Source organism: Lactuca sativa, chromosome 8, assembly GCF_002870075.4.
Source record: "Lactuca sativa cultivar Salinas chromosome 8, Lsat_Salinas_v11, whole genome shotgun sequence".
Classification (NCBI taxonomy): Eukaryota; Viridiplantae; Streptophyta; class Magnoliopsida; order Asterales; family Asteraceae; genus Lactuca; species Lactuca sativa.
Genome location: NC_056630.2, coordinates 98,663,232 through 98,686,136, shown reverse-complemented (window position 1 = coordinate 98,686,136; position 22,905 = coordinate 98,663,232). Strand labels below are relative to the sequence as shown.

Sequence of the window (22,905 nt, the reverse complement as noted above, 5' to 3'; positions counted from 1 at the left end):
GACCGACCATCAGTGACACACAAGGCAACAGGAGTAGGGGCCAAGGCTGGTCTCTGAATGAGCTGAGGACACTCGACCTTCCGGTGGCCAGTCTGATTGTAATGAAAGCAAACTGAAAATCCCTTGGGGCAATCGTTCGCCATATGCCCCTCATTGTCGCATTTGTAGCAAATCCCCGATCGGCAAAATCCCTCGTGATTCTTACCGCACTTGCCACAGGTGCGGCTCTTTTGGCCTCCTGCTCTAGTATCAGCGGGCTTATCCCGCTTGGTTGCCGGCTGCGACTATACTGGTCTCTTGTCTCTCCCCTGATACTCTCTCTCCTCCCTCTTCTGAGTCTCCAGCTCGATCTCCCTCTTCCTGGCATTGGTTTGTAGCTCAGCCAATATCCGATATGATGAGTTCGCCACGAACTCTCGAATGTCCCTCCTCAAGATGCTCAAGTACTGGCTCACACGTGCCTGCTCCGTAGACATGTGCTCAGGGCAGAATAACACCCTCTCATGAAACATCCTTGTGATCTCCATCACCTTCTCTGTCTTCTGCTTGAGAGACAGAAACTCCTAGGCCAACTGTTCCCTCTCCACCTGGGGAATGAACTCATCTCGAAATAGTTGGGTGAATCTCTCCCAAGTCACTGCAGCATGATCTGTAGGAGTGTAATCAGTCGTCACAAACTTCCACTAGTCCTTCACTCCAAAGCGAAGCTGGTTTAACACAAATCGAACCTTTAGGTTCTCAGTGTAACAACGTAAATTTTCAAACAATTTTTCATTTTTAAAACATATGTCATTCATAACAAAACCCATTGTATCACATAATATCTCAATAAACAACCCCAAAATCTCAAGTAAATAAATCTTCATCAGTGTGTACAGATCATGCCGGCGCCTTCCCGCGATCCTCGCTAGTACCTGAAACACATAACACAACCACTGTAAGCATAAATGCTTAGTGAGTTCCCCAAATACCACATACAACACATACGCCTTTCCAGGCCATAACTTTGTGGGATCTTTCGATCCAAGTGTCTCAGGGGACTTCCGTCTCGAATCCCGGCAGACCTTCCGGTCCTACCCGTATCGACCTTCCAGTCAATGTCATCTTTACCTTCCGGTCCATATCATCTTGACCTTCTGGTCCTTACCATACATAACATACATAGCATATACATATCACATAACCGCATATAGCACATACATCTCATAGCATACACGACCTTCTGGTCACACATAGGTACCCTTCCAGGTACAGTATAGTGAGAAGACTCACCTCCCATGATGTCTAGTAAACCTTCTGGCTTGATAACCTCGATCGAGCCTCCACCTAACACATAAGGCAAACATCTCTAATTAATACTTTCTCTTGTTCTCATCGCTAATAATGGGTAGAAGACCATTCTACCCCTCCCTGACCTCTCTTGAATCAGCTTGACCAAGACCCCATGGTCAACTGAAGTCAATTCTAGTCAACGGTCAACTTTGACCAAACTCGTCGAGTGCACCCAGGTGACTCGGCGAGTCCACGCTTGTCCTCTGAATCCTCCTAAGGTCTCACTCGACTCGTAGAGTTAACCTTTCACTCGACGGGTTACCACTAGTCACGAATCGTGGGGCAACCCGACTCGACTCGTCGAGTCCCCATATGGACTCGGCGAGTTCCCTCCATGGCATCACTCAAATGACCTTCTGAGGTCAGATCTGTTTTTCTAACTTATAGATCTGACCTTCTTACACCCAAAAATCACATAAAGGTTCAAACTTTAAGCTCATGCAACACTCTTATGCCCTTATATGAAGAAATAGCTCCTAAAATGGCAACCTAGATCCATACAATGGAACAACATAAAACAGAATGGTTGGGACTCTCTGGACCTCTTAAGGTCCAGATCTAAGACTTATTCCACCTTGGGACCTCATAAGCTTCGAATCCAAGCTAAAGAAGGAATAAGAAAACCCTAGATTCAAGAAAACCACCAAATACATGAGAATGAGCATAGATTCATACCTCCTACAACAGTCCCATGCGAAGAGATGCTAGATCCACTGCCCCATCTCGTTCCTTGCTTGAGTCATGCCATTTTCCTTCCACAAAACCCACTAAATTACTTGATTTCATCATAAGAACTCTCCCAAGGCTCCAATGGCGATTTAGGGTTTCTCACAAGAGATATGAGGCGCATCCAAGGTCATAAGTTCCTTTAAATAGGCTCCAACCCCGGAACTTAGGGTTTTCTCTGCCCAGCACCTACTCGGCGAGTCCATACTTGGACTCGTCGAGTCCTTTCATTAAATACCCACAATCAAATCAACGTGACTCGGCGAGTCAGACTCCGACTCGCCGAGTCCCTCCTAAATCCTCCAAATTAAAACACAAACTAACATACCCGAAATCCCAGATGTTACACTCAGGGCATGAACAAGTATAAAAACATCCCTCGACGTCAGAGATCCATCTCATCGCAACAATCGGGTCTTGGGTCCTGTCAAACTCTGGTGGCTTCATGTTGCTAAACTCTCGAAACATCAATGAATCACTCCCTGTGGCCTTGCATCTGCAAGGGCTACGGTGGCTGCGACAACGGCAACCTCAGTGACGGCAGCATAACGCTCATTAAATGTCTCGATCAACGTAGTCTTAATAGACTCGAACATCTCCGGAATGGCCTCCCTGATAGCTACTGCCACCTCATCCGCAATAATCATGTGGATCTCCTCGTCACTGGTACTCGCCCTCTCGGGGTTGCTGGAGTCTGAACCTAGGGTAACCACCATAGTCCTCTCTCTGGAACACAAACACATAAATCATTAGGGACAAGCTAAAGCGCACACACACATTTACACACCCCTACATGTTCCTTAGTATCCTAAGATTCCTACTTGAGTCGCGTACGGATCCGATGCTTTCAATAGTACGGGCCCAATACTGCCTTCCACACTAACCTGTATTTATCCCAAGTCCTCCTCTTAGGACCCTAATTGTCACACCCCCAAACCGGAACGGCAGAAACGTTTGGGGTCGGAGGACGTCATGTACAGTATCACAACAATTGTATAATAACAATCAAAGCAACAACAACCATTGTGTTCAAAACATTTCCTGATTTACATTAATACTATAGCAAAAGATAAGACGTAATATTACTATGCTTCGTCTTCGCAACGCCTGAGAGGGTACATGTCTACTAACTTTCCTGAGAATACAAATGGTTTTGAAAAAGTGTTAACATTAAAGTTGGTGAGTTTATTAACGTTTTTGTTATAGAAAGTATATTCTTTATTCTTTTGGAAAAGTTCGTGTGTTTCTCCAGAAAATCCTATATTTTCTTATTAGTTGAATGGAGTGTAGTCTTAGTACCTTAAGACAAAAATATATAAGTTTCTTATACTTAAAGAATGACGCTTTGAAATTATATAAGTAATCGTATTTGTTTCCAGAAAATTTGATTGTAAATCGTGTGCTTGTAAAATAATGATGTTTATCCTGGAAAATCCTATATTTTCCATAAGTTGAGTTGTAGGCGGAGTCTAGACCGATAGTTCGAGTGCGAGACATACTTTTTTTACTTACGAGGTGAGTCTTATTACTATACTTACATGAGTGGTAATTATTGTGCAACCGTATGGGCTTATCTGTGATATTGACCGGAGGTTCTTATTTTCTTATACTGAGATATGTGATATTATGCATTCTGTCTTTGTGATTTATGTTGTATATTAGTCTGTGTATTTATTGAGATAGGACCGGAGGGTCCAAACCGAGTCGTGAGACCGGAGGGTCTTCACTGAGACACAGGACCGGAGGGTCCAACCCAAGCCGTGAGACTGAAGGGTCTTCACTGAGACACGTGACCGGAGGGTCCTTATCGAGATATAGCTATGGCAGACTAATTATTTGTGTGTGGTATTTTGGGGAACTCACTAAGATTCGTGCTTACAGTGTTGTGTGAAATGTGTTTCAGGTACATCTCAGGATCGCGGGAAGGTGCCGACATGATTGTACACACTAGCTTGTTGATTTGTGTTTTGAGGATTCTGGGATATTTGACAAACAATTTTTATGTTTTGTGTTTCGAAACATTAACAAATTGGGCATGAAAGACGTTAAACTATGTTTTGTGTGGAATTAAAAATGAAAATTTTATTTGAAAACTTAGAGTGTTACAAGTTGACATTGAAATGAAAGAAGATAATTTGAATAAAAATGAGTTATTTGTCACTTATACGATATTTTTTTTTAGTTTTATAAAATAATCTTTCATGGATATTAACTTTAAATAGTGTGTGCATTTTTGTTCCTATTTGTGAGGAATCAAGTGTCAGAGTTCTTGGTGGTATAAAGTTGTGTTGATAAAGGTGGTTGTATGCAATTAGAGAATGACACATGTCAAGACCTAGAGACCACGGATGTTAGTTTTGTAATTTCCTTCCTAAATAAAATTATTGCATACCTTTTTTATAAATGCTAAATGTGTTGGTAATTTTGGTGTGGTAGATGATCCGTAATATTCAACACAAATGTTTAAAGAATCAAATCTGAAGACCAATCGGCAAACACAATATTTCCTTCCTCATTTACTTTTGGTCAGAATTGGAGTTCAATTCCATTCCTATCTCGCATTTGGTTTAAAATGAATAGACACCAATCTCCTTTTCATCAACATAAAAGCTTTGCTTCCAACAAAAATCCCTAATCTAGGGAAAAGCAAGAAGGCATCAAAGTAAGTAGCACCCGGTCCTATTTCCATGGGACTAAACAGGAACTGGAATCCAGTTTCATTCCAATCCTTCTTTCGGATGTAAGATATCAAGAAATAGAGAAGATGTATGTGGAAATGCAAAATATGAGATGAAATTCAAAATTATGGTACATTATACTTTGAAACAAATATTACTCAATGTTAAACTTTGACACATGCTTTAAGTATTTTAATGTTAATGTTTGGATTATATAACTATTGGATGTGTTTGATATTTAAATGTTAATGTTTGGTTTGAGATTTTATAATTATTTGATGTTTTTGATATTTTTGTTTCACATTAATAACGAAAAATAAAATATGATACTATATATTTGCGAGGGATTAGCTAGGGAAAGAAAAAAAATCACATCCTAAATTTGCGAGGGATTAGCTACAGAAAAAAAAAAATCACATTTTAAATTTGTGAGGGATTAGTAACAAAAAAATTGAGATTTGCAAGGGATTAGTGACGAAATATTGTATTAAGTTCTGTCGCTAGTGTCCTTAATAACCATATTAAGTGACCAATCGTCGCTATGGCCGTCGCAAGAAAAAAAACTGATCCGTCGCTAAATCTCTCGCTAAGTCATTAGCCACACTTTAATTGGCTATAGAGTAAATATGTCGCTTATCCGTCGCAACGCTCTTTGCGACGGACTCGTCTGTCTCTAAAACCTATGTTTCTAGTAGTCAGCTGTGATATCTAAAAATAAAATAAAATTGGAACCGTTAATTAAGTTGATGTTTGAGCTTTAGGTTGATGTTTGATCTTTGAGTTGATTAGTTGGAATGTAATAGGGTTTCTTGTCTTCAATGTGAACTGTTGTATAACGTTTTAGACATTAGCTTTGTATATATTATAGATTTTCATCCCCTCTTCTGCAAAAGGACATTTCATATATTTATTCCTGTGATCACCATCCGATCATGAATAATTGAGTTCTTCAACTAGAATTAAAGACTGTTACAAGATAATATAAAATCCTTCATGATTTGAAATGATTCACACCAACTCATAAATCCAAAGCTAGTTAAAAATGATTAACGATACAAATAACAAAAGTAAAGAGTATGGCTACATACACCAGGCCCAAACCAAACGACTTTTTCTTTTTTTTTTTTTTTTTTTTTTTTAATTATTACATCAATGGAGAGCATTATATGCATATGTTGGTATTACAGGGGAGGCTAAAACTGGTATATATGCAGGTTTTATGAATTAAAACAGGGGACAGAAGGACGCAAAAAAAAGGCTGCACCTTTATTCACTTTCACAGTAAAACAATAAGAACAAGATGGGACGATACCATCAACGTACACTTTGCCATTTTAAACTAAAACAAATGCAAGAAATAAGGAAACTGACTCGGTACTATAGCCAACATGGCATATGATTTATTCAAAACTCTAATAAAACAAATACTTTCTGCAATAATAATTAAATAAAAAAGCTCAAATATCTGGATTAAGTCAACAATGATTGGTCCTCGTTTTTAATATGCTTTGATAATCTAGGTTGTTGCTCCTTCATTATGAAATATGAAATAAGTTTTGGGAATTGCTCGTTTCGTCTATTGGCTGGTTGACGACATTCATAATGAACTGCGTACTTGCATTTCAAGCACTTAAAGATCATCCTATATTGCAACCTTATTATACAGTGATCGCATCGACCATGGCTCTTGATCCCTTGAGTAAACGTTAGAAGATGTGGGTGATCATTTATCTTAAACGTCCCTCCAAACTTGACATTAGCGAAATAGAAAATAGATATCTTATAGCGGGTATATACAGCCTGCTCACACTGAATGATTAAGGGTGCACATGCAGTATGCATAGACTGGACACTAGAACCACAATGATAGAACCAAGATTCTGGGTTAAATTCTTCCTCACAAATTTCACAAAAGTAGTCGCCAGGATGGTTCTCGACTGGATTGTATCTTAGGGTGAATGGATGCTTATCGTACTTGTGCCTAATCAATCCAGGCAACATAAAAGCACACCCTGTATCCAAGTAGAAATTGCAAGAATGGCAACAGAATGCGATGTGATTTCTTAGGTAATAACCACATGCATTGCATGCTGTATTCGATAGACTGGATGTTGATGAAGCATCTATTCTTGAGAGTAGATGGTCAGGGTGAGCTTCATGCGTGATTTCTTTGGGTAGGAATGCACAATTGACATCTACATAATACTTCCAAGTACTACATCCATACGAAAAACCATTGGAAGGTAACATGCAAATTTTACACTTAAAAACACGAACCATTTCGGTAGTAGTAATATTGTTTGGCATGAGAAAAAGTGTATGGTTTGGATGGCCAGGGTGGTCATCTATTTTAGGGGGTAGCCTAGCACACCACTCATGAAGAACAAACCCACAATGTACATCTTCTAAACACTTGTAAAACGGTATTTCTGTGATTGGTTTCACACATCCATCACATAATAGTTGAATTTTCTTCAAGGGGTTGTGAAGTAAAATCGAATTCTTATTGAGTGATGTTTGCTTGTCTACAAGAACCAGTGGGTGATTATGGGTATCATGGTTGAGCGGTTCACCATGGTTGTTTTCCTCAAGTACTACAAAGTCCTTGTGATTCTTGATAAAATGGTGCTTGACAAGGTTGTAACTTTCATCAGCAAATGGACAACGTAGAAGATTAGGATGGTCATCATCTTTGAAATTTTTATAAACCTTTCCACGACCTGATAAATAAAACAAATACTGAAATTTTTATATACACACTCAGTTTTACTTTCTTATTTTTTTCATTTCTTTGTTTTTTATTATTTTTATTTTTTTTGTATTTTTTTAAAATATATTTACTATGAAGTTACTAATATTTGTAGGTTATATTATTTTTGAATCCTAAAATTTTGGATTATAAAATTTTAGATCAAATAATTTTAAATTATAGTATTTTGGATCATATCATTTTTAAACCCATTATTTTGTACCAATAATATATTCAATAAATAAATTTTTGTTTACAACAAATTTTGGATCATTATATATTTTGAATTATAAAAGATATATAATTAACGATTATAAAATATTTGAATCAAAACTGTTTTTTAGATAGTAATAAATTAAAGATTATAAACATAATGAATAATAACTTTTTTTTATTCATAAATATTTTAAATTGTCTTATTTTGTATTATATAATGTTTAATATTTTCTTTTATATATATATATATATATATATATATATATATATATATATATATATATATATATATATATATATATAATGTTTTAAAATTAAGTTTGGTGTCTTATTTTTTAAAATTTCATTTCAACAAGTTCATAATATAAAATATCAAGTCTTATTTTTCATAAAAAGTTAGAAACATTTAAATAAAACGTTTGTATCTTTAACAATAGTATTTTTGGAAAAAAATAGTTACAAACTTACAAAAATGGTATTATGAAGAACTCTATCATTTATTTTTTTGAATTTGAATAAAAAATAAATTTATGTTATACTTTTTAAAAACAAATATTTCTTAAAATCAAAATATAAATACTTAAAAAAACTTATTTTTTTAAATTCTTTTTACAAAGTCGCTACTATAATAAGTAGAAATATTTTTTAATTTTTTTTTGAAGAATTTTTTTCAAGTTTTTTTGTATGAAAAATAAAAATTAACTTTTTTTTTTTTCGGATTTTCATTATTGTGCTTATTTTGTAGAAATTAAATTTTAATAATTCTGGGTTTTTCACATTTTTATTTTTCCAAAAAAAAATTATTGACAAAAAAAAAGTTGTTGAAAATTGAAAAATACCCACCTTCCCGGGAGGCGACACGTGTCACATGTGGGGAGAATTAGGCACATGTGGCACGTTCTGATGAGGATACCTCAACTACTCTAATAAATGAAGGTTTATTTAAATTTAAAAAATAAAAAAAATCAATTTTAATAATTCATTATTTTTCTTATTATCTTATAAATCGAAAATTCTTTGATATTTAGACCTTTATATTTAATTTTTTTTATTAATTAACATATGTAATATATGGATCATACACCTAGTATTCTATTATTTTTCTACTCCCAACTTAAAAAATGGTCCCTTCTTTTTTTTATGATAATTAGGTAAATAAACCCATGTTTTCCTAGACTTGTTTATTTTTAGCTTAATAAATCTTAGCTATCAAAATTCATCAAGAAAAAAATTCTATTGTCTTCAAGTATGTAGTAAAAATATAAAAAAAAAAACAAAAAAAAAAAAAAAAAAAAAACAAAATAATTTTTTTTTTAAAATGGAAAAAAAACGTTAAAACCAAGCCTATCTATTTGATTTTTTTTTCTGATTTTTTTTAACGAAAAATAAAATAAAATAACAAAAAAAAAAAACTTATTTAAATGACATTCTATGGACGTTCGTCGCACATGATTATTCCCTCAAAATTGTATTACGTTCCATGAACATGCGTCGCGTACGAACGTGACACGACCAAGGAAATGAGTTTAACATTTGTGTCCTTAATGAAATCATTGATGGAGAATAGTCCTTACGATTCTTACCAATTTTTGGGTTTTTATTGTATCGGGACCTATATATATATATATATATATATATATATATATATATATATATATATATATATATATATATATATATATATATATATATATAAGGTGATGTTCAATAGAGAACCATAATTAACCAAGGAACCAAGAAACCAATATTTTTTTCAACTTTTAGGACTTATTTTTTATCAAAAAAAAAAAACTAAAAATACAAAAATTCATAACTTTTTATCCTTTTTCAAATGATATCAAATTTGATAAAAAAAAATTTTTTTTCGTCAAATTCACAATGTGAATCCAAGAAATATATTTAACATTCACAATGTTAATTTATAAATTTAGATATTTTTAGTTTTTTTTTTTCGATAAAGAATAAGCTAAGCTGTAGAACTTAAAAAAAGATTTGGTTCCTTGGAGAACCAATAATTATGGTTCTCTATTGAGCTTTTGCATATATATATATATATATATATATATATATATATATATATATATATATATATATATATATATATATATATATATATATATATAAACTTTCATAGTAAAAACTCAAAATTATTAATCAATTATTTTAAATAAAGTATTAATTAAGAGATGTTTTTTTAGTTATATAAAATTATTATAGTTGATTTAAATAAATACATGATTTATTAACTTGATTTTAATTTTTATTCTTATGCTATTAATTTAATGTAGTTAGAGGAAAATTTTGAAATAAAGAATCAATATGTTAGATAAATGACATGAAATTAATTAGGAGACCTAATAGGATTAGGTTACACATGGCAAAATAAAGAATAAATCTTTTTTTTATTAGAAAACGAATATATATATATATATATATATATATATATATATATATATATATATATATATATATATATATATATATATATATTACCTGGGCGCAAAAACTGGACGAACTTTGAAGTTGCACAGTGAATGTGGACATAGTATCGACATTTATCACACTTGTAAACCCAAAAGTAAATATAGAAGCGTGTATCACAAATTCTACATCTGGGATAGAACTTGACTTCTTGATCAGTGGCGGGAAAGGAATATGTAAGGGTAAGTGGATGAGAATGAGTGAAAGTGTGATTAGTAGGTTGTTGGATAAGTAATTTGGTAGGCGACAAAGCACAATCCTGATGGATCCAAAACCAATAACAAGTGGTGCAGTGGTAGAAAGTCCCTTCATGTTCACGACCACATGCATTGCAAATAGATACCAATTTCTTTGGGTTACGTTGCAGTTGGTGATGGTGGCTAGGGTGGTCTATCTTTTGTTGAGACATGGTAGCACAAATTATGTCCATACTGAATTTGCAAATGGAACAATGGTAATTGAACATGTTCTTCCGTTTACGATTGCAAACACCACATGTCCATTCTTGATCAGAATGAAAATAACGATGACTATATTGAAATATCTTGGACAAGGTAAGGTTGTGGTTAGGATCATGTAATGGGTGGTCTTGTAGGGTTTTGGGGATTTCTGCACAAAATTTGTGTAAAGAGTAGTTGCAATTCTTGCAGGTGTAGTAACACAAATGAAATGAATAGATGTCTTCCTCACACATGTTGCATTGGCCAACATGGTGGTCTTCAACCACAAAGTCATCTACATCTTCCTCTTCCTCTTCCTCTTCATTGTGGTTTGGCTGTAGTTGGACAAGGTTGAGTGGATGATTGTGACTGAAGTGCACAAGTTGCTCCATTTCAGATATCGATGAAATGTCTAGCTACACAAATGGATGCAGCTAGAAACGTGAATATCTATGCCCTCATAAGAAAACAAAAAAAAAATCATTGGTCAATCGTGCGTAGAAATATCTTACACTCTTAATTAAGTTTATCAAGTAGAAACCATGAGATCAAGGTTCGATCTCAACTTGCACATTAAGTGAAGTTCATGGTTTCAACATCTAAATAAATCTGAATACGACATATAAATCATGCAGACAAATGCTCGTCTTAATTAGCTTGGTTTTTTTCCAAACAAGATTTTATGATCAAAGGCAAACTCATGATCAATTTCCTTCTGCTTATCAGATATCATGGATACAGGATACACAACAAAACATATATCCTTTTACTTGGTGATTTCAACTCAATCTTTGTGAACCATTTTAAAATCCACAACTAAATATCACACCACCGTTCTAATGAACAATAATAGAATTGAAAAAGCATATAACATGATTAAATCCTACTTCTTTATGTTTTTCAGTATTTCCACATATATAATAAAAACTCAAAAATGAAATAGAAAAAGCCTTACATGTTGTATTGAGATGAAACTTGTACCTTAAAGCAGCACAGTGGATACAAAAGTTGGAAGGGGACTAATGTTTGGGCAATAAAGACGCGATATTAACTGGTCCTTACTCCTTATAAAGGAATGAATAAGAATATGTTAGGTTACACGTAAGGAACTTGCTGTTTATCAAGAAATCTCAACTTTCATGCTGCAATAGAAAGTCATCCTAATTCCATTCTTAGATTGAATCCAAAGCAAATAACACTTGTAATATTCCCCCTTACTGTTTTAAGAATAACTTTTTAAAAACAGTACTTATAATGGAGTCGAGGAAACAACTAACTGCATCAACGGAAGGACATACAGAAAAAAAAAGTATACAAAATTGTAATGAAGAAAGCAAATAAAGAAAAAAAATACATATTTAAAAGATCTAGAGGAATGCATTTGATAGAAACAGAAAAATACGCAAAAATGTGTACTTTAAGAAGGATTTTACAAGAGCAAGAAGATGACCACTAATCACAAAGATGGCTATGTATGGTCAACATGAGTTTGATGTAAATTTGAAATACTATTTCATTTTATTCAGCGTTAAATGTATATAAAGTAGTAACATAAATTTATCTATGTGGCATCCTAGTTTCATTAATTGTTTCTGTTACCACATTTTTTTTAAAAAAGTACCAAATTATAGCAATATCATGATAACTGCTTTGGGAGATGTTATAAAAACTGTAGTTTTTTTTTTTTTTACCAGTTCTAAACAGTAAACAAATCTTTAGTAACAGACACACACAAACAAATACTCTCTCACATATTTCATTAACAACTTAGAAAACTTACAAGAAAAATAATTACCAAAACAAATCAATCCCCTGTGAGAGCACGTGGTCTATGCTCGAAGGTAAAAAGAGACATTCCTGTTTGTGAAACAGCTCTAACAAATCCCATGTTAGCAGTTAATGTTGGAGCATGCCAATAATCTCCTGTCCCAAAAACAATCTTATTCTTCAATGCCAGTTTTCTAGTGGTTGGAAGACTCATCATTCGTGTTGAAGGACTATCTTTAACAACCACCACGTGTTTCACCAACTCACCTGCCCTTAACTTCTCATTTACCCCTCCACACATCAAAACCAAATCCTTAAACTCCTCAAAAACACTCTCGCATACAATACCTTTTCTCCCAAACATAACCTTCCCTATTTCCACATGTATCGGATCCTTAATCTCAGACATCACCTGGGAGATAACAAACTCCGTGTTCCCTTTAAACTGGGATCTTAACTCGTCTTCAGGTGTATCCAAAAGCTTTTGTGTTCCACCATTGCTGATACCCGATACAATAGCAATCAAAGCTGTTGTATCAAAGTTTATGTAATTTTCATTATCTGGTGAACTCATTTGTGAAACAAGATCGCCAAAAGAGCCTTCAAATTTGACATCACTAGGTTTTACCAAAGGGTTAGTTACAAAAGGCTCCTTTATGACAGGTGGAGAATCGAGCTTTATTTCAAGAACAGATGCATACTGATATGATCTTGAAAGAACATCTATCCATCCATCTTCTAGTTCTTTGGAGAAATTAATGTCAAAATTCGAAAATGTTGATCCCATGTCAACGGGTTGAAATTCGTTAAGAAAATTATCGAGTGTGAATCTGTCAAGTCCGTTTGAGAAGAAAAAGATTATGGAAGTAGGTTTTAATGCTACAGAGGTGTGAGCTGCTTCAAGAAGAAGATGGATTTTAGCCTGTAAACCTTTGTTTTTTAAAGATTCTTGATGGGTGTTCCATGATATATACTTTGGGTTCCTATCGGATACAATAAACCAAACTGGGTTTCCATTGAAAGTGCAAACTATATCAACATGCGCACCTTTATGAAGCTCGTTGTGTCTTCTGGGTTGGAATTTGATTGTTTTGCAGACGCGTGTCACACCAGATATGTCTGGATGTTGAAGGACGTGAACTACTGCTTCAAAATGGCCGATGTTGACAGAAATCGATGGGTCGGAATTTGGAGTGAAGTCATTTGATGAAACGCGAGAGAGGAAAGAGAGCTCTGATTGGATCAATCTGAGGAGAGTATGCTTGCAGGATGGATTCAAGGATAAGGTTTCTAGTGTACTAATCACAGCCTCGCATCTCTTTTTTGCTTCTTCAACCATTGCGCCTAGAACCCTAAAAGCCCCATGAAAATTTTTAATTAAATTTAGGATCTTGCATTAGTCTCCGCCAAAAAAGGACTTGACTTGTTGATTTTATTTCCAACACGAATGAAAGCAAATTAACTAGGTGATCAAATTCTGATTGATTTCGAACTTTAGGGTTCCACAAAACGTGTTGCTATAAGTAAATTGAATGGATGCAATCATCAATTTGGGGTTAAGATCAGATGTTTGAACTCACCGGAGGTCAATCAAGAAGATTCGGTCCCTTCACTATAAATTGTCCCTGAAAAAAAAAAAAAAAAAAAAAAAAAACACAGAAACCCTAATCCGGATTTCACCAATGTACACATGGAGGGCGGGGTTCATATATTTTTTTAATTCGATTTTTTCTATAATAAAAATTAAAATCTCTCAAAAAATATTTACCAAACACACCTTTAATTTGAATATCAATAATGAATTTTATAGATTTGATTTGGTTAATAAAATTCTCTTTTCCAATTTTATGGTAAAAATAATAAAATTGAAAAAAAAATTAGTGTAACAAAATTGATTTTTATAAATAGATATAAATTTATTTAAATATATTTTAATACCACCATACTTCTTTTTATTAGCTTATTTTAGTTTTCAAGCTTGATACTAATTTGTTTACTCAAACAACCAGCCCTAAATAACTCTGACTCTGTAATATTAGTATGAAACTTTGGTGGTGGAAATATAATAACTAGACCATGTTGGACTATTATGAAAAGAGTTTGAAAAATGCCATAAAAATCCTTAAGTGCCTAAGTTTTATGGGTTTTTATGTAAAGGTGTATTTTAGGTCTATTAATGTTTCAAATTTATAATTTTTTTTAATTTTACCATTTTGCAAATATATCCAATAAAATTAAAAATTTCTGTCAAATTTAAGGGTTTTAATGAAATAAAAACCAAACTTAAGAGTTTTTATGAATAAAAAATAGATAAAATCAAACAATTATGTGAAACATAAGAGCGTTAATAAACCAGAAGCTAAAATTGGAAAAAAGAAAGTTACAAACATCTAATTTTAATGAATTTAAAATCCACAAAAAGAATAAAACAGATAAAAACTTACAAACTTTAAGGATTTTTATGTCCCTAAAAGAAAAAGAGTTTTAAAGAGGAGGAGGCGCACAAAGAAAAGTCGAATATGACAGCGTATGGCTAAACTATTGAATTTGCAGAGCACACACACGTATATATAGACACGTATATATAGACGCTTTCCCCAAATTAAATCATTCACACCCGTAAAGCCCTAGAAATTTCAAGAAGGCGAAAATGGCGAGACCTGCAAGGCAATTGGCAACGTCTTCAATGGCAACGACCACCACTACCATAACCTTAGAGAACCCATCTCCGCCGCAGACAACAACCCTAACATTGACGCTCAATCCAAGGAAGAAGAAGGTGACATGGAAAGAAGGCACCGTCGATAACGAGTTTCTCCAAAAGAAGAGCTCAAAAAAATGTTGCATCTTCCATAAACAAAAACCTTTCGATGAAGATTCCAGCGACGACGAGGATTGTCACGATCATCATCATGACCATGATTGCAGCGGATCGAAGAAGGATGACGACGGAGCATCGACGAGCTAGGTTATTTCTATCCGCTTTTGATACTATACAGTTTGTAAAATCTATGGGTTTTTGCGAGGGCTAAAACTTCTCGGGAAAATTTTGTGTATATAGAAACCTAAACATGATTCCAATATATCGAGTCGGATGCTCTAGATCTGATTACGTATTGGAGTTGGATTTGTGTGATGTTCCAGCATATTGATTGGATTTTGTATTCTATGTGGCTGTTGAATGAATTTTGATTTCTAGATGCTCGATTCTACTGTTTTTTACGAATTGGTATCCTAGAAGCCTTTCCTAACATTTATATCATATGGAGTTGGATTTGTGTGATGTTACAGCATATTATCTCTGATTTAGGTTTTGTTGTATGTAAGCGGATATGAATGTGATGATTTCAATTGCCTCTATAAGTTGTTATATTTGGAAGAATGTGGGTATATGATGTTCTTATTGATGATAATTTGATTACTTGGTATCGAATTTTGTTTAGATTTATGATATTGCTTAATCTTAATCTGCAATACACTGAATTTGAAGCCCTGTAGAGACTGTAAATACTACTATAGTAGTAAGACAAACGATGGATTATAAGCAGGACAAAAATGAGAATAATGTTAAGGAAATAAACATACTTTTGCACTATAATGTTAACTGTAATAGCAATGTATTTGTAATTTTCTATGGATTATTGCATTTTTCAACCAGAAGAATTTTGCTTATTTGTTAATGCTTGCGTGGCAGATGAAGTGGAATAACCCATGCCATGTAATTCTATGTATAGGTCTCACGTTTCATATTTGCCCAAGCTAGAAAATTAAAATCAATTTAATAAATCATAGGTGAAAATTAAAATATAGTGCATATTGATGGAACAGGCAAACTACGTTGCTATTTTTTGCAATTTGTCTTTTTTATATTCAAAACCAGCTTTTAGGTCAGCTAGTTGGGTAATATAATGATCTTGACCGATAAGATAAAATCAGTACAGATAGTCATTTTGAATAAAAAATAATGTATAAAATAAGGAAAAGAAAAGTATACCAGTTTATGATCTTAATCTGCTAAAATTTACCCATTGGAATTTCCATTATCTCACTAAAAGTGATCACAATCTCATCTAAAATATGACTGGGAAATTTTTTAGAATTCCAATTTCTTATCGACTTGGAGATTGGAGAATGATACGTAGGGGGTGAGGGTCTCAACTTTGTGATTTTATTTTTGAGTTATTATGTATCTTATGTTAGTATTATGGATTAAGATGTAACATAACAAACTTCGTATTCTTATTACCACATATAATATTCAAATGTTATTTTGAAAGTGCATATATTGATAATAAAATTATAAATGTTATGAAAATGTAAATGGTTTGGGGTCAAATAAATGAAATCGGGTATGTAAATGATTTTATTTTTGAATTATTATGTAACCATACCAAGCCTATGACAATAAATATAAATTATTTTTTGACAAAACTTCAAAAATGGTCCCTATGATTTTTGAAAATATCAAGTTTAGTCTTTAATTTCAAAAAACCTCACAGATGGTCCTTGTGGTTTCAAAACTTTTAATATTTGGTCCTTATGACTAACTCTGTCAGTATTTGTCCGTTAAATGAAGACATTTTCGTCATTTCACTATCCAAGGACCATTTATGAGGTTTTCGCTTACGTTTTTTAAAATAATAATAATAATAATAATAATATTTAATATTTAATATGAAAGGGTCTCAGATCTCTGTATCTCACTCATCTGCAAAAATATGAAGCCATATGTTCTTTACCATTTTAGAGGGCAAGACGATTACATGAACTTTGGGATGGACTTGAGGCGCAAATTTGAATTTTCAATACCCAATTAGATTTCATATGTAATTTCCAAGAATTTTATTATAAATGCCCCATGTTTCAATCCCAAATATCGATCCAATTTTTTGGGTTGTGGTTGTTTCTCTCTTGAACCACTTCCAACCCGTTTCGATTTGGTAAAAAAATTCGTTTTTATTAATTTAACCCACGAAAATGACGACGAGATGGAGTAGATCGAAGAAGGCGAGAAGAATTTTTCAGCAATTTGATTTTAGCAGAGATGGTGGCTTCAACAGAGAAGAGATGTTTGTTGTCGCTGTAAACCCTAGGGTAAAATTCAGTGACGAACAAATCAGCGCTATCCTCGACGAGGTTTTCCAAACGTTCGACGACTTCATTAGCTTTAGAAGAAGCTTCCACTTCATTGGTGCTGGAAAATGCTTCATCTTTCTCAAGAGAATTAGAATGATCCAAATTAGGTAAAAAAGGAAACATATGGTTGTGATATACTGAAATCCCTTTAATGGATCTCAAGCAGTCCGATACATCAAGCAGTGAAACTCCTTGGCTCAAATGATTCAAGGTGATGGTTACCGCTGTTTGGGTGTTGATTATAGATATAATGAGGGTGATGAAGGAAGGGATTTTGTGGGTTGTCTTGATCTCTTTGAGCTAATAAACTGGTTGCAAGATTTCTTGATGGGTTTGTAAAGGAGAGGTTAGTGTAAGTAGGTTGTTGCAAAGTATTTGATTTGGATGATAAATCAATATTATCACTGTGAATCGAAGAGGACAAAGAGGAAGTGTTAGGAAGGCTGATGTCGAGAGAGAGATCAGGAAGTTGAGTTGAAGAGGAAGAAACACAACACCGACACCAACACCAAACACAAAAGAAAAAGTAAAAAATTGAAGGGTAAAAAGCTAAGAAATCTCTTTGAATATAAAAAAGGAGAGAGAGAGAGATATATGACCCTTCTATATTAAATAATTATATATTTTTTATTTTTTTAAATAAGGCAAAACTTCATAAATGGTCCCTATAATAGTGAAATGATAGAAATGTCCTTCACTTAACGATCAAAAGCTAACGGAGTTAGCAGAAAGGACAAATTGTTAAAAGTTTTGAAACCACAGGGACCATCTGTGAGGTTTTTTGAAATTAGAGACTAAACTTGATATTTTCAGAAACCACAGGTACCATTTTTGAAGTTGTCTTATTTTTTTATTTATATAATCAAGTTGTAAAAAGAATTTTGATTATTATGTAATCAGACCAAGCCTATGACATTACTGTAATCAAATTTTATAAAAAAATTCACACTTTTGTTTTTCAAATATCAGAAGTAAAGATTAAAAAGAACAAACAACATAGAATCTTCCTCCCCTTTTCCACATACAACAAAATCAAAATCACAAACTTTTTCTTTGTTTCTTTCTTTTTTACTTCTTTTTCTTTATCTTTGCCTCCCTTTTTATCCCGAAAAACCATGAGAACATAGTGTAAAGGTTGGTTGGAAGTCACTAATAGAGGTGCCAATCAAATCATATGAAAACAAACTAATTTGGGTTGTAATTTATTTACACAATAGAAAAATAAAATAAATAAATAATACCAACTATAAAAATTATACTTCTTAAGTATCTTTTAGCTAGAATCAACAATTACACTGCAAGAATTCATTTAGTGTTATCTCAAAATACAATTCCACCACTATTGAGTCAACTTTCACTGCAACTGCGACTTCAAAAATACAGTATATGATATGTACAAGTATATATGCCATAGGTACAAACAAATCTAAAAAGCCACCAACCAATCAAATCACAAGAACCACTCTCACTTTACACACCAAACCTCGTAGTTAGAAACATAAACACTTACATGGTAAATCACCAATTAGGAAGATTGTTAAATCACATTACAGCCAAAAGTGCAGCATTGCCTGTTCATATATTTCAACAAAACATACTCATTAGTTATTCCCAATAAAGACCAAAATTGCAAGACAAAGCTTTTAGGGACCAAAAATGTAATTAACTCAAACTTCCCATCAACCAAACACACACAAGTGAAAGATAATAATAATAAAAATACCTCTGAAAGTTGAAGCATTTGCAAGTCATAGCTCTGAGACATTTTTTCATTTTTCTTTTTCCCATTTCTGATCTCAAATTGTATTGAATCCAATTTCTGATTTATCTCATTTAACAATCTCAACACTTCTTCTTTTCCTGTAATTCCAACTTGTTCATCTTCTATCTCATCTTCTCTTCTCTTCACTTGTTGAGATGACCCTTCAACAGGACAATCAATCGCCATCTGGCAATCCACAACAATATTCTCTCTAGGCAAAAAAACCTCCTTTTCTTTCTGTTTCAAAAGTAACATTTTTTCGTATGATTTTATAGCCTCTTCAGGAAAAATCAACACTTTTTCCAACTTATTTTCACTTTCCAAGATCAATTTCCCATTATTATCTTTCACCTCGTTTTCATGGTTTAAAACAATTTCAGGGACTTCAAACACATCATGCACACTTAAAGAACAAGTATCCGAAGGCATCTCATCATTTTCCAACTTTTTGACACTTTGATTTTCATCTAATTCATTAAATTGAGATAACCCTGATGAAGATTTTGAAGATTTAACCCTTAAACTGACATATTCATCATCTGCCATCTCTTCAACTATCTTATCCAACTTTCGAATCTGATCCCAATAACTTTGTTTCTCTAAACTTTCATCTTCCCCTTCATTTTCATCCAATGTTCTTGAAATTATATCAGAATCTGGACTTATGGATCGATTTCTTTTCAAATAAGCAAGTCTCAGAAGTTTTGGGGGTGCAGAGTTTCTTCTCAAAAGACTTTCATGGCTTGTTTCACTGGCTCCAATATCTTCAAACCCTAAGCTTGCTAGCTTGTATCTGTAGGCTTGAAGTTGACAATCTAATGAAGCAATTTCCATTTCTTTTTGGTGGATTTGTTCTTCGAATATTTCAATCGATTCCTCTGCATGACACATTTTTTCTTCTGCTAATCTTTTGTAGTGCTCCGACTCCATTTTTACAGAAGCTTTTTCTCCTTGAAGACGAAGAATCATTGCTAATGCTTCACTAGCTGCTGATGAAGAGGCTTCTCTTTCTACATCTAATTCATTGTAAAGTTTTTGAAGTAGTTGTTGTTGAGCACGAAGAGTTTCTTTTAAAGATTTGCCAGTTTCTTCTATTGCCATTATTGAATCTGTGTTGTTTTCTGTCATTTTAAGATTGATATTCGCTATCCCATAACATCAAGCCTCTAATATATACCAAAGATTCTGCAAAATAAGCATGGAAGGTTTATATTATTAGTATAAATATGGGTAGTTGAAGAACTTGAAAGATTTACCACTATTTTTCTTAAGGTTTCTTGTGATTTTATATGGAATATAGATGCGGATTTAAGCCCTTGTTTAGAAAAGTCGACTTGAAAGTGTTTTGGACTGGGAATTAGGAACCTCGAACAGCCCAGGTCCAAGAACATAATTATTAATTAAAGATAATGAAAAAACAACTCAAGAACAACGCCAAAAGGCAAAATATATTTTACCCAAACATAAGAAAGGAGAAAGAACAGATGCAAAAACTTCTCACAGACACTTCCACAAACAGTTTGTATGCATTCGAAATAGTTTACCTTTGCACGTCAAAGAACATCCAAATGTAAAATCCACGCAAACACATCGTTGATCAGAAAGCCACAGCGACTCATCAACGTCCAATACTTCAAATTTGAAAATGAATCAGTAGATGTTCAGATAAGAACCCTGGGGAAGATTCGATCATGGAATCCGATCAAAATTGTAAAGAAGAAACCGATTCTAGTAAACAGTATACAAAAAGAAAAAGAAAAAGAAGGTGATTCACAAGATTAATCCAACAAATCGATGCGTCTCGTAACTGTTTGCTGTTTTGTCTTATCGAAACGAGAAACAGATACCGATTTTGGGGTTTAGGTTGTTTGGATGAATAAATTTGTTTGTTAGTCTCAGAGCCTAACTATATGGGTGTTCAATACGACTTTTGAACTGTAGTCATAATTGAAGTACATATAAATACATATTTAAGCATTATATTCATATTTATTATGGCTATAATCGCTTTAATTAAGTTTAATATTTTCAAACATGCCGCTTTTTGAATTTTAACATCATGAAATCTAATAATACCAGATAAAATAATTAATATTAGTCGGTAGGATTTAATTGTATGATTGTGATGGTTAGACCTCTTTAACATTTTCTTAAAATAACTTATATTAATCGATCGTGAAACTTGGTTGATGTTCTTTTATAATGTATTTTAAAATACAATTTATTTGATTTTATGACACATGGGGCCACATTAATGAAAGGGTGGTAGAAGAAAATAAAATAAAGGATTTAAGAAGTCGTTGGATCCCATATTTCCCGGCCGTTCTGCTTAAATATGATCATATGCTTTTTCTTTCACAGTTCACACCTCCAACATAATGATCCTTTAAGCAGAAAGATCTTTTGAAATAAATGTGAGATTTATTTATAATATATAATTCTTCCAAAAATATATGTTCCTTTTCGAAAATTTGTTTTAAAGTTCAAACTAGATTATAGCCCGCGTTAAACGCTGAAAACATATAAAAAAAAATATAATTGTCTACACATATTGCATAATGATTATAAAAAATATTTGGTTATTGATATTATTGAAATGTATAGAAAATAAATTGAAAACGATAAATATCTATAATCATTGAAAAACCTCTTTGTAGACAACATTTTTTTGTTTTATTAGTTGAACGACCTTCATCGTCTCATATAGTTATGATATTGTTATATAATTATAAACATTTTAATTAGACGTTCTTTCCATAATAAGGTTATCTAATTTAAACATATATTGATAACCAATATACCGTTTTTTCCACTACATTAAATATTGACAGCTATTTCATTTATTCAAATAAAGTTATATAATATAATTTATACAATGTTAAATGTTATATGGATTTAATTTTAGTATATCATCAATGAAGATGCTTTTCTAAATCATGATTGGTTTATTTTAAATTGATTATGAATATAAGTGCTAGCTTTTATGTTTATTATTATTTATTTGGTGTTCGCAAGAAATTTGCATTAATTTTGGCGCAACTTTAAATAATTTTAGTATATCATCAATGTAATTTGGTATATCTTATTATATGAAATATCAAATAATGACATTTCATTACTATTGTGATAATTTAGTTTATATATTGTATTTTTACTAATTTTAACGGTCTTCTTTTTTCTAATAACTGTAATGCTTTTACTAATTGTACTTTTTACAAATCTCCTAATATCTTATAATTTTTATCTTACTGTATAATTTTTCATAACTATATTATTTTCAAGATTAACTGCCTTAATAGTATTTTTTTCAGTCTATTCAATTTTATATTTCATTATACAACATTATCGTTTGTATGTATTCTAAAATTTCACTTTAAAAATGCTTAATGTTTACACATTGATATTAAATTTTTTTAATAAACTCGTGTAATAATCTTCCTATCCTAATAAAAATAAGTTTAATATCCTATTGACAAGTGACATTATATTAGAAATTCTCATTAAAGTTATATGTCCCTTATCATGCCACTTGTCAACATATTAATTATCCATTTTAAATTTTAAAATTTAAATTTCCCACCATAATTACATTAAATTTTAAATTTCAAATTTTTTCAC

At 32.7% G+C, this 22,905-nt stretch overlaps 4 protein-coding genes across 8 annotated transcripts; 1 reads left to right on the top strand and 3 right to left on the bottom strand.

Annotated features, from left to right (window-relative positions):
- Positions 1-5,979: 5,979 nt before the first annotated feature.
- LOC111906936 (uncharacterized) lies at positions 5,980-12,201 on the bottom strand. Of its 5 annotated transcripts, none has more exons than XM_052766101.1 (3): positions 11,578-12,201; positions 10,195-11,072; positions 5,980-7,456 (listed from the first exon to the last, which is right to left on the bottom strand). In XM_052766101.1, exons 2-3 carry the CDS (start codon positions 11,012-11,014, stop codon positions 6,207-6,209), a joined length of 2,070 nt encoding a protein of 689 aa, XP_052622061.1. In that variant the 5' UTR covers positions 11,015-11,072; positions 11,578-12,201; the 3' UTR covers positions 5,980-6,206. The 5 variants fall into 5 exon arrangements, with proteins under 5 accessions (XP_052622061.1, XP_052622063.1, XP_052622062.1 ...); XM_052766103.1 differs by having other exon boundaries at positions 10,195-11,038; XM_052766102.1 differs by having other exon boundaries at positions 11,604-12,201.
- A 153-nt stretch (positions 12,202-12,354) lies between these two features.
- On the bottom strand, positions 12,355-14,087 carry LOC111906934 (uncharacterized). The gene is made up of 2 exons (XM_023902723.3): positions 13,970-14,087; positions 12,355-13,741 (listed from the first exon to the last, which is right to left on the bottom strand). Exon 2 carries the CDS (start codon positions 13,726-13,728, stop codon positions 12,427-12,429), a length of 1,302 nt encoding a protein of 433 aa, XP_023758491.1. The 5' UTR covers positions 13,729-13,741; positions 13,970-14,087; the 3' UTR covers positions 12,355-12,426.
- Positions 14,088-14,973: 886 nt separating this feature from the next.
- Positions 14,974-15,589, top strand: LOC111906937 (protein phosphatase 1 regulatory subunit INH3). The gene has a single exon (XM_023902726.3). The coding sequence runs from the start codon at positions 15,040-15,042 to the stop codon at positions 15,355-15,357; it is 318 nt and encodes a 105-aa protein (XP_023758494.1). The 5' UTR covers positions 14,974-15,039; the 3' UTR covers positions 15,358-15,589.
- A 3,181-nt stretch (positions 15,590-18,770) lies between these two features.
- On the bottom strand, positions 18,771-21,222 carry LOC111906938 (probable myosin-binding protein 6). Its single transcript, XM_023902727.3, has 3 exons — positions 20,832-21,222; positions 19,249-20,472; positions 18,771-19,096 (listed from the first exon to the last, which is right to left on the bottom strand). Exons 2-3 carry the CDS (start codon positions 20,413-20,415, stop codon positions 19,073-19,075), a joined length of 1,191 nt encoding a protein of 396 aa, XP_023758495.1. The 5' UTR covers positions 20,416-20,472; positions 20,832-21,222; the 3' UTR covers positions 18,771-19,072.
- Between the last annotated feature and the right edge of the window lie 1,683 nt (positions 21,223-22,905).

What these genes read in the sequence shown, in the direction of transcription:
- LOC111906937 (XM_023902726.3), top strand. Translation starts at nt 15,040, where the DNA reads ATGGCGAGACCTGCAAGGCAATTGGCAACGTCTTCAATGGCAACGACC.
- LOC111906938 (XM_023902727.3), bottom strand. Translation starts at nt 20,415, where the DNA reads ATGACAGAAAACAACACAGATTCAATAATGGCAATAGAAGAAACTGGC. An exon ending in AAATGCTTCAACTTTCAGAG is followed by an intron (nt 19,097 to 19,248) that starts GTATTTTTATTA and finishes ATATATGAACAG; the next exon opens with GCAATGCTGCACTTTTGGCT.
- LOC111906934 (XM_023902723.3), bottom strand. Translation starts at nt 13,728, where the DNA reads ATGGTTGAAGAAGCAAAAAAGAGATGCGAGGCTGTGATTAGTACACTA.
- LOC111906936 (XM_023902725.3), bottom strand. Translation starts at nt 11,014, where the DNA reads ATGGAGCAACTTGTGCACTTCAGTCACAATCATCCACTCAACCTTGTC. An exon ending in CGTCCAGTTTTTGCGCCCAG is followed by an intron (nt 7,457 to 10,194) that starts GTAATATATATA and finishes TTTATTTATCAG; the next exon opens with GTCGTGGAAAGGTTTATAAA.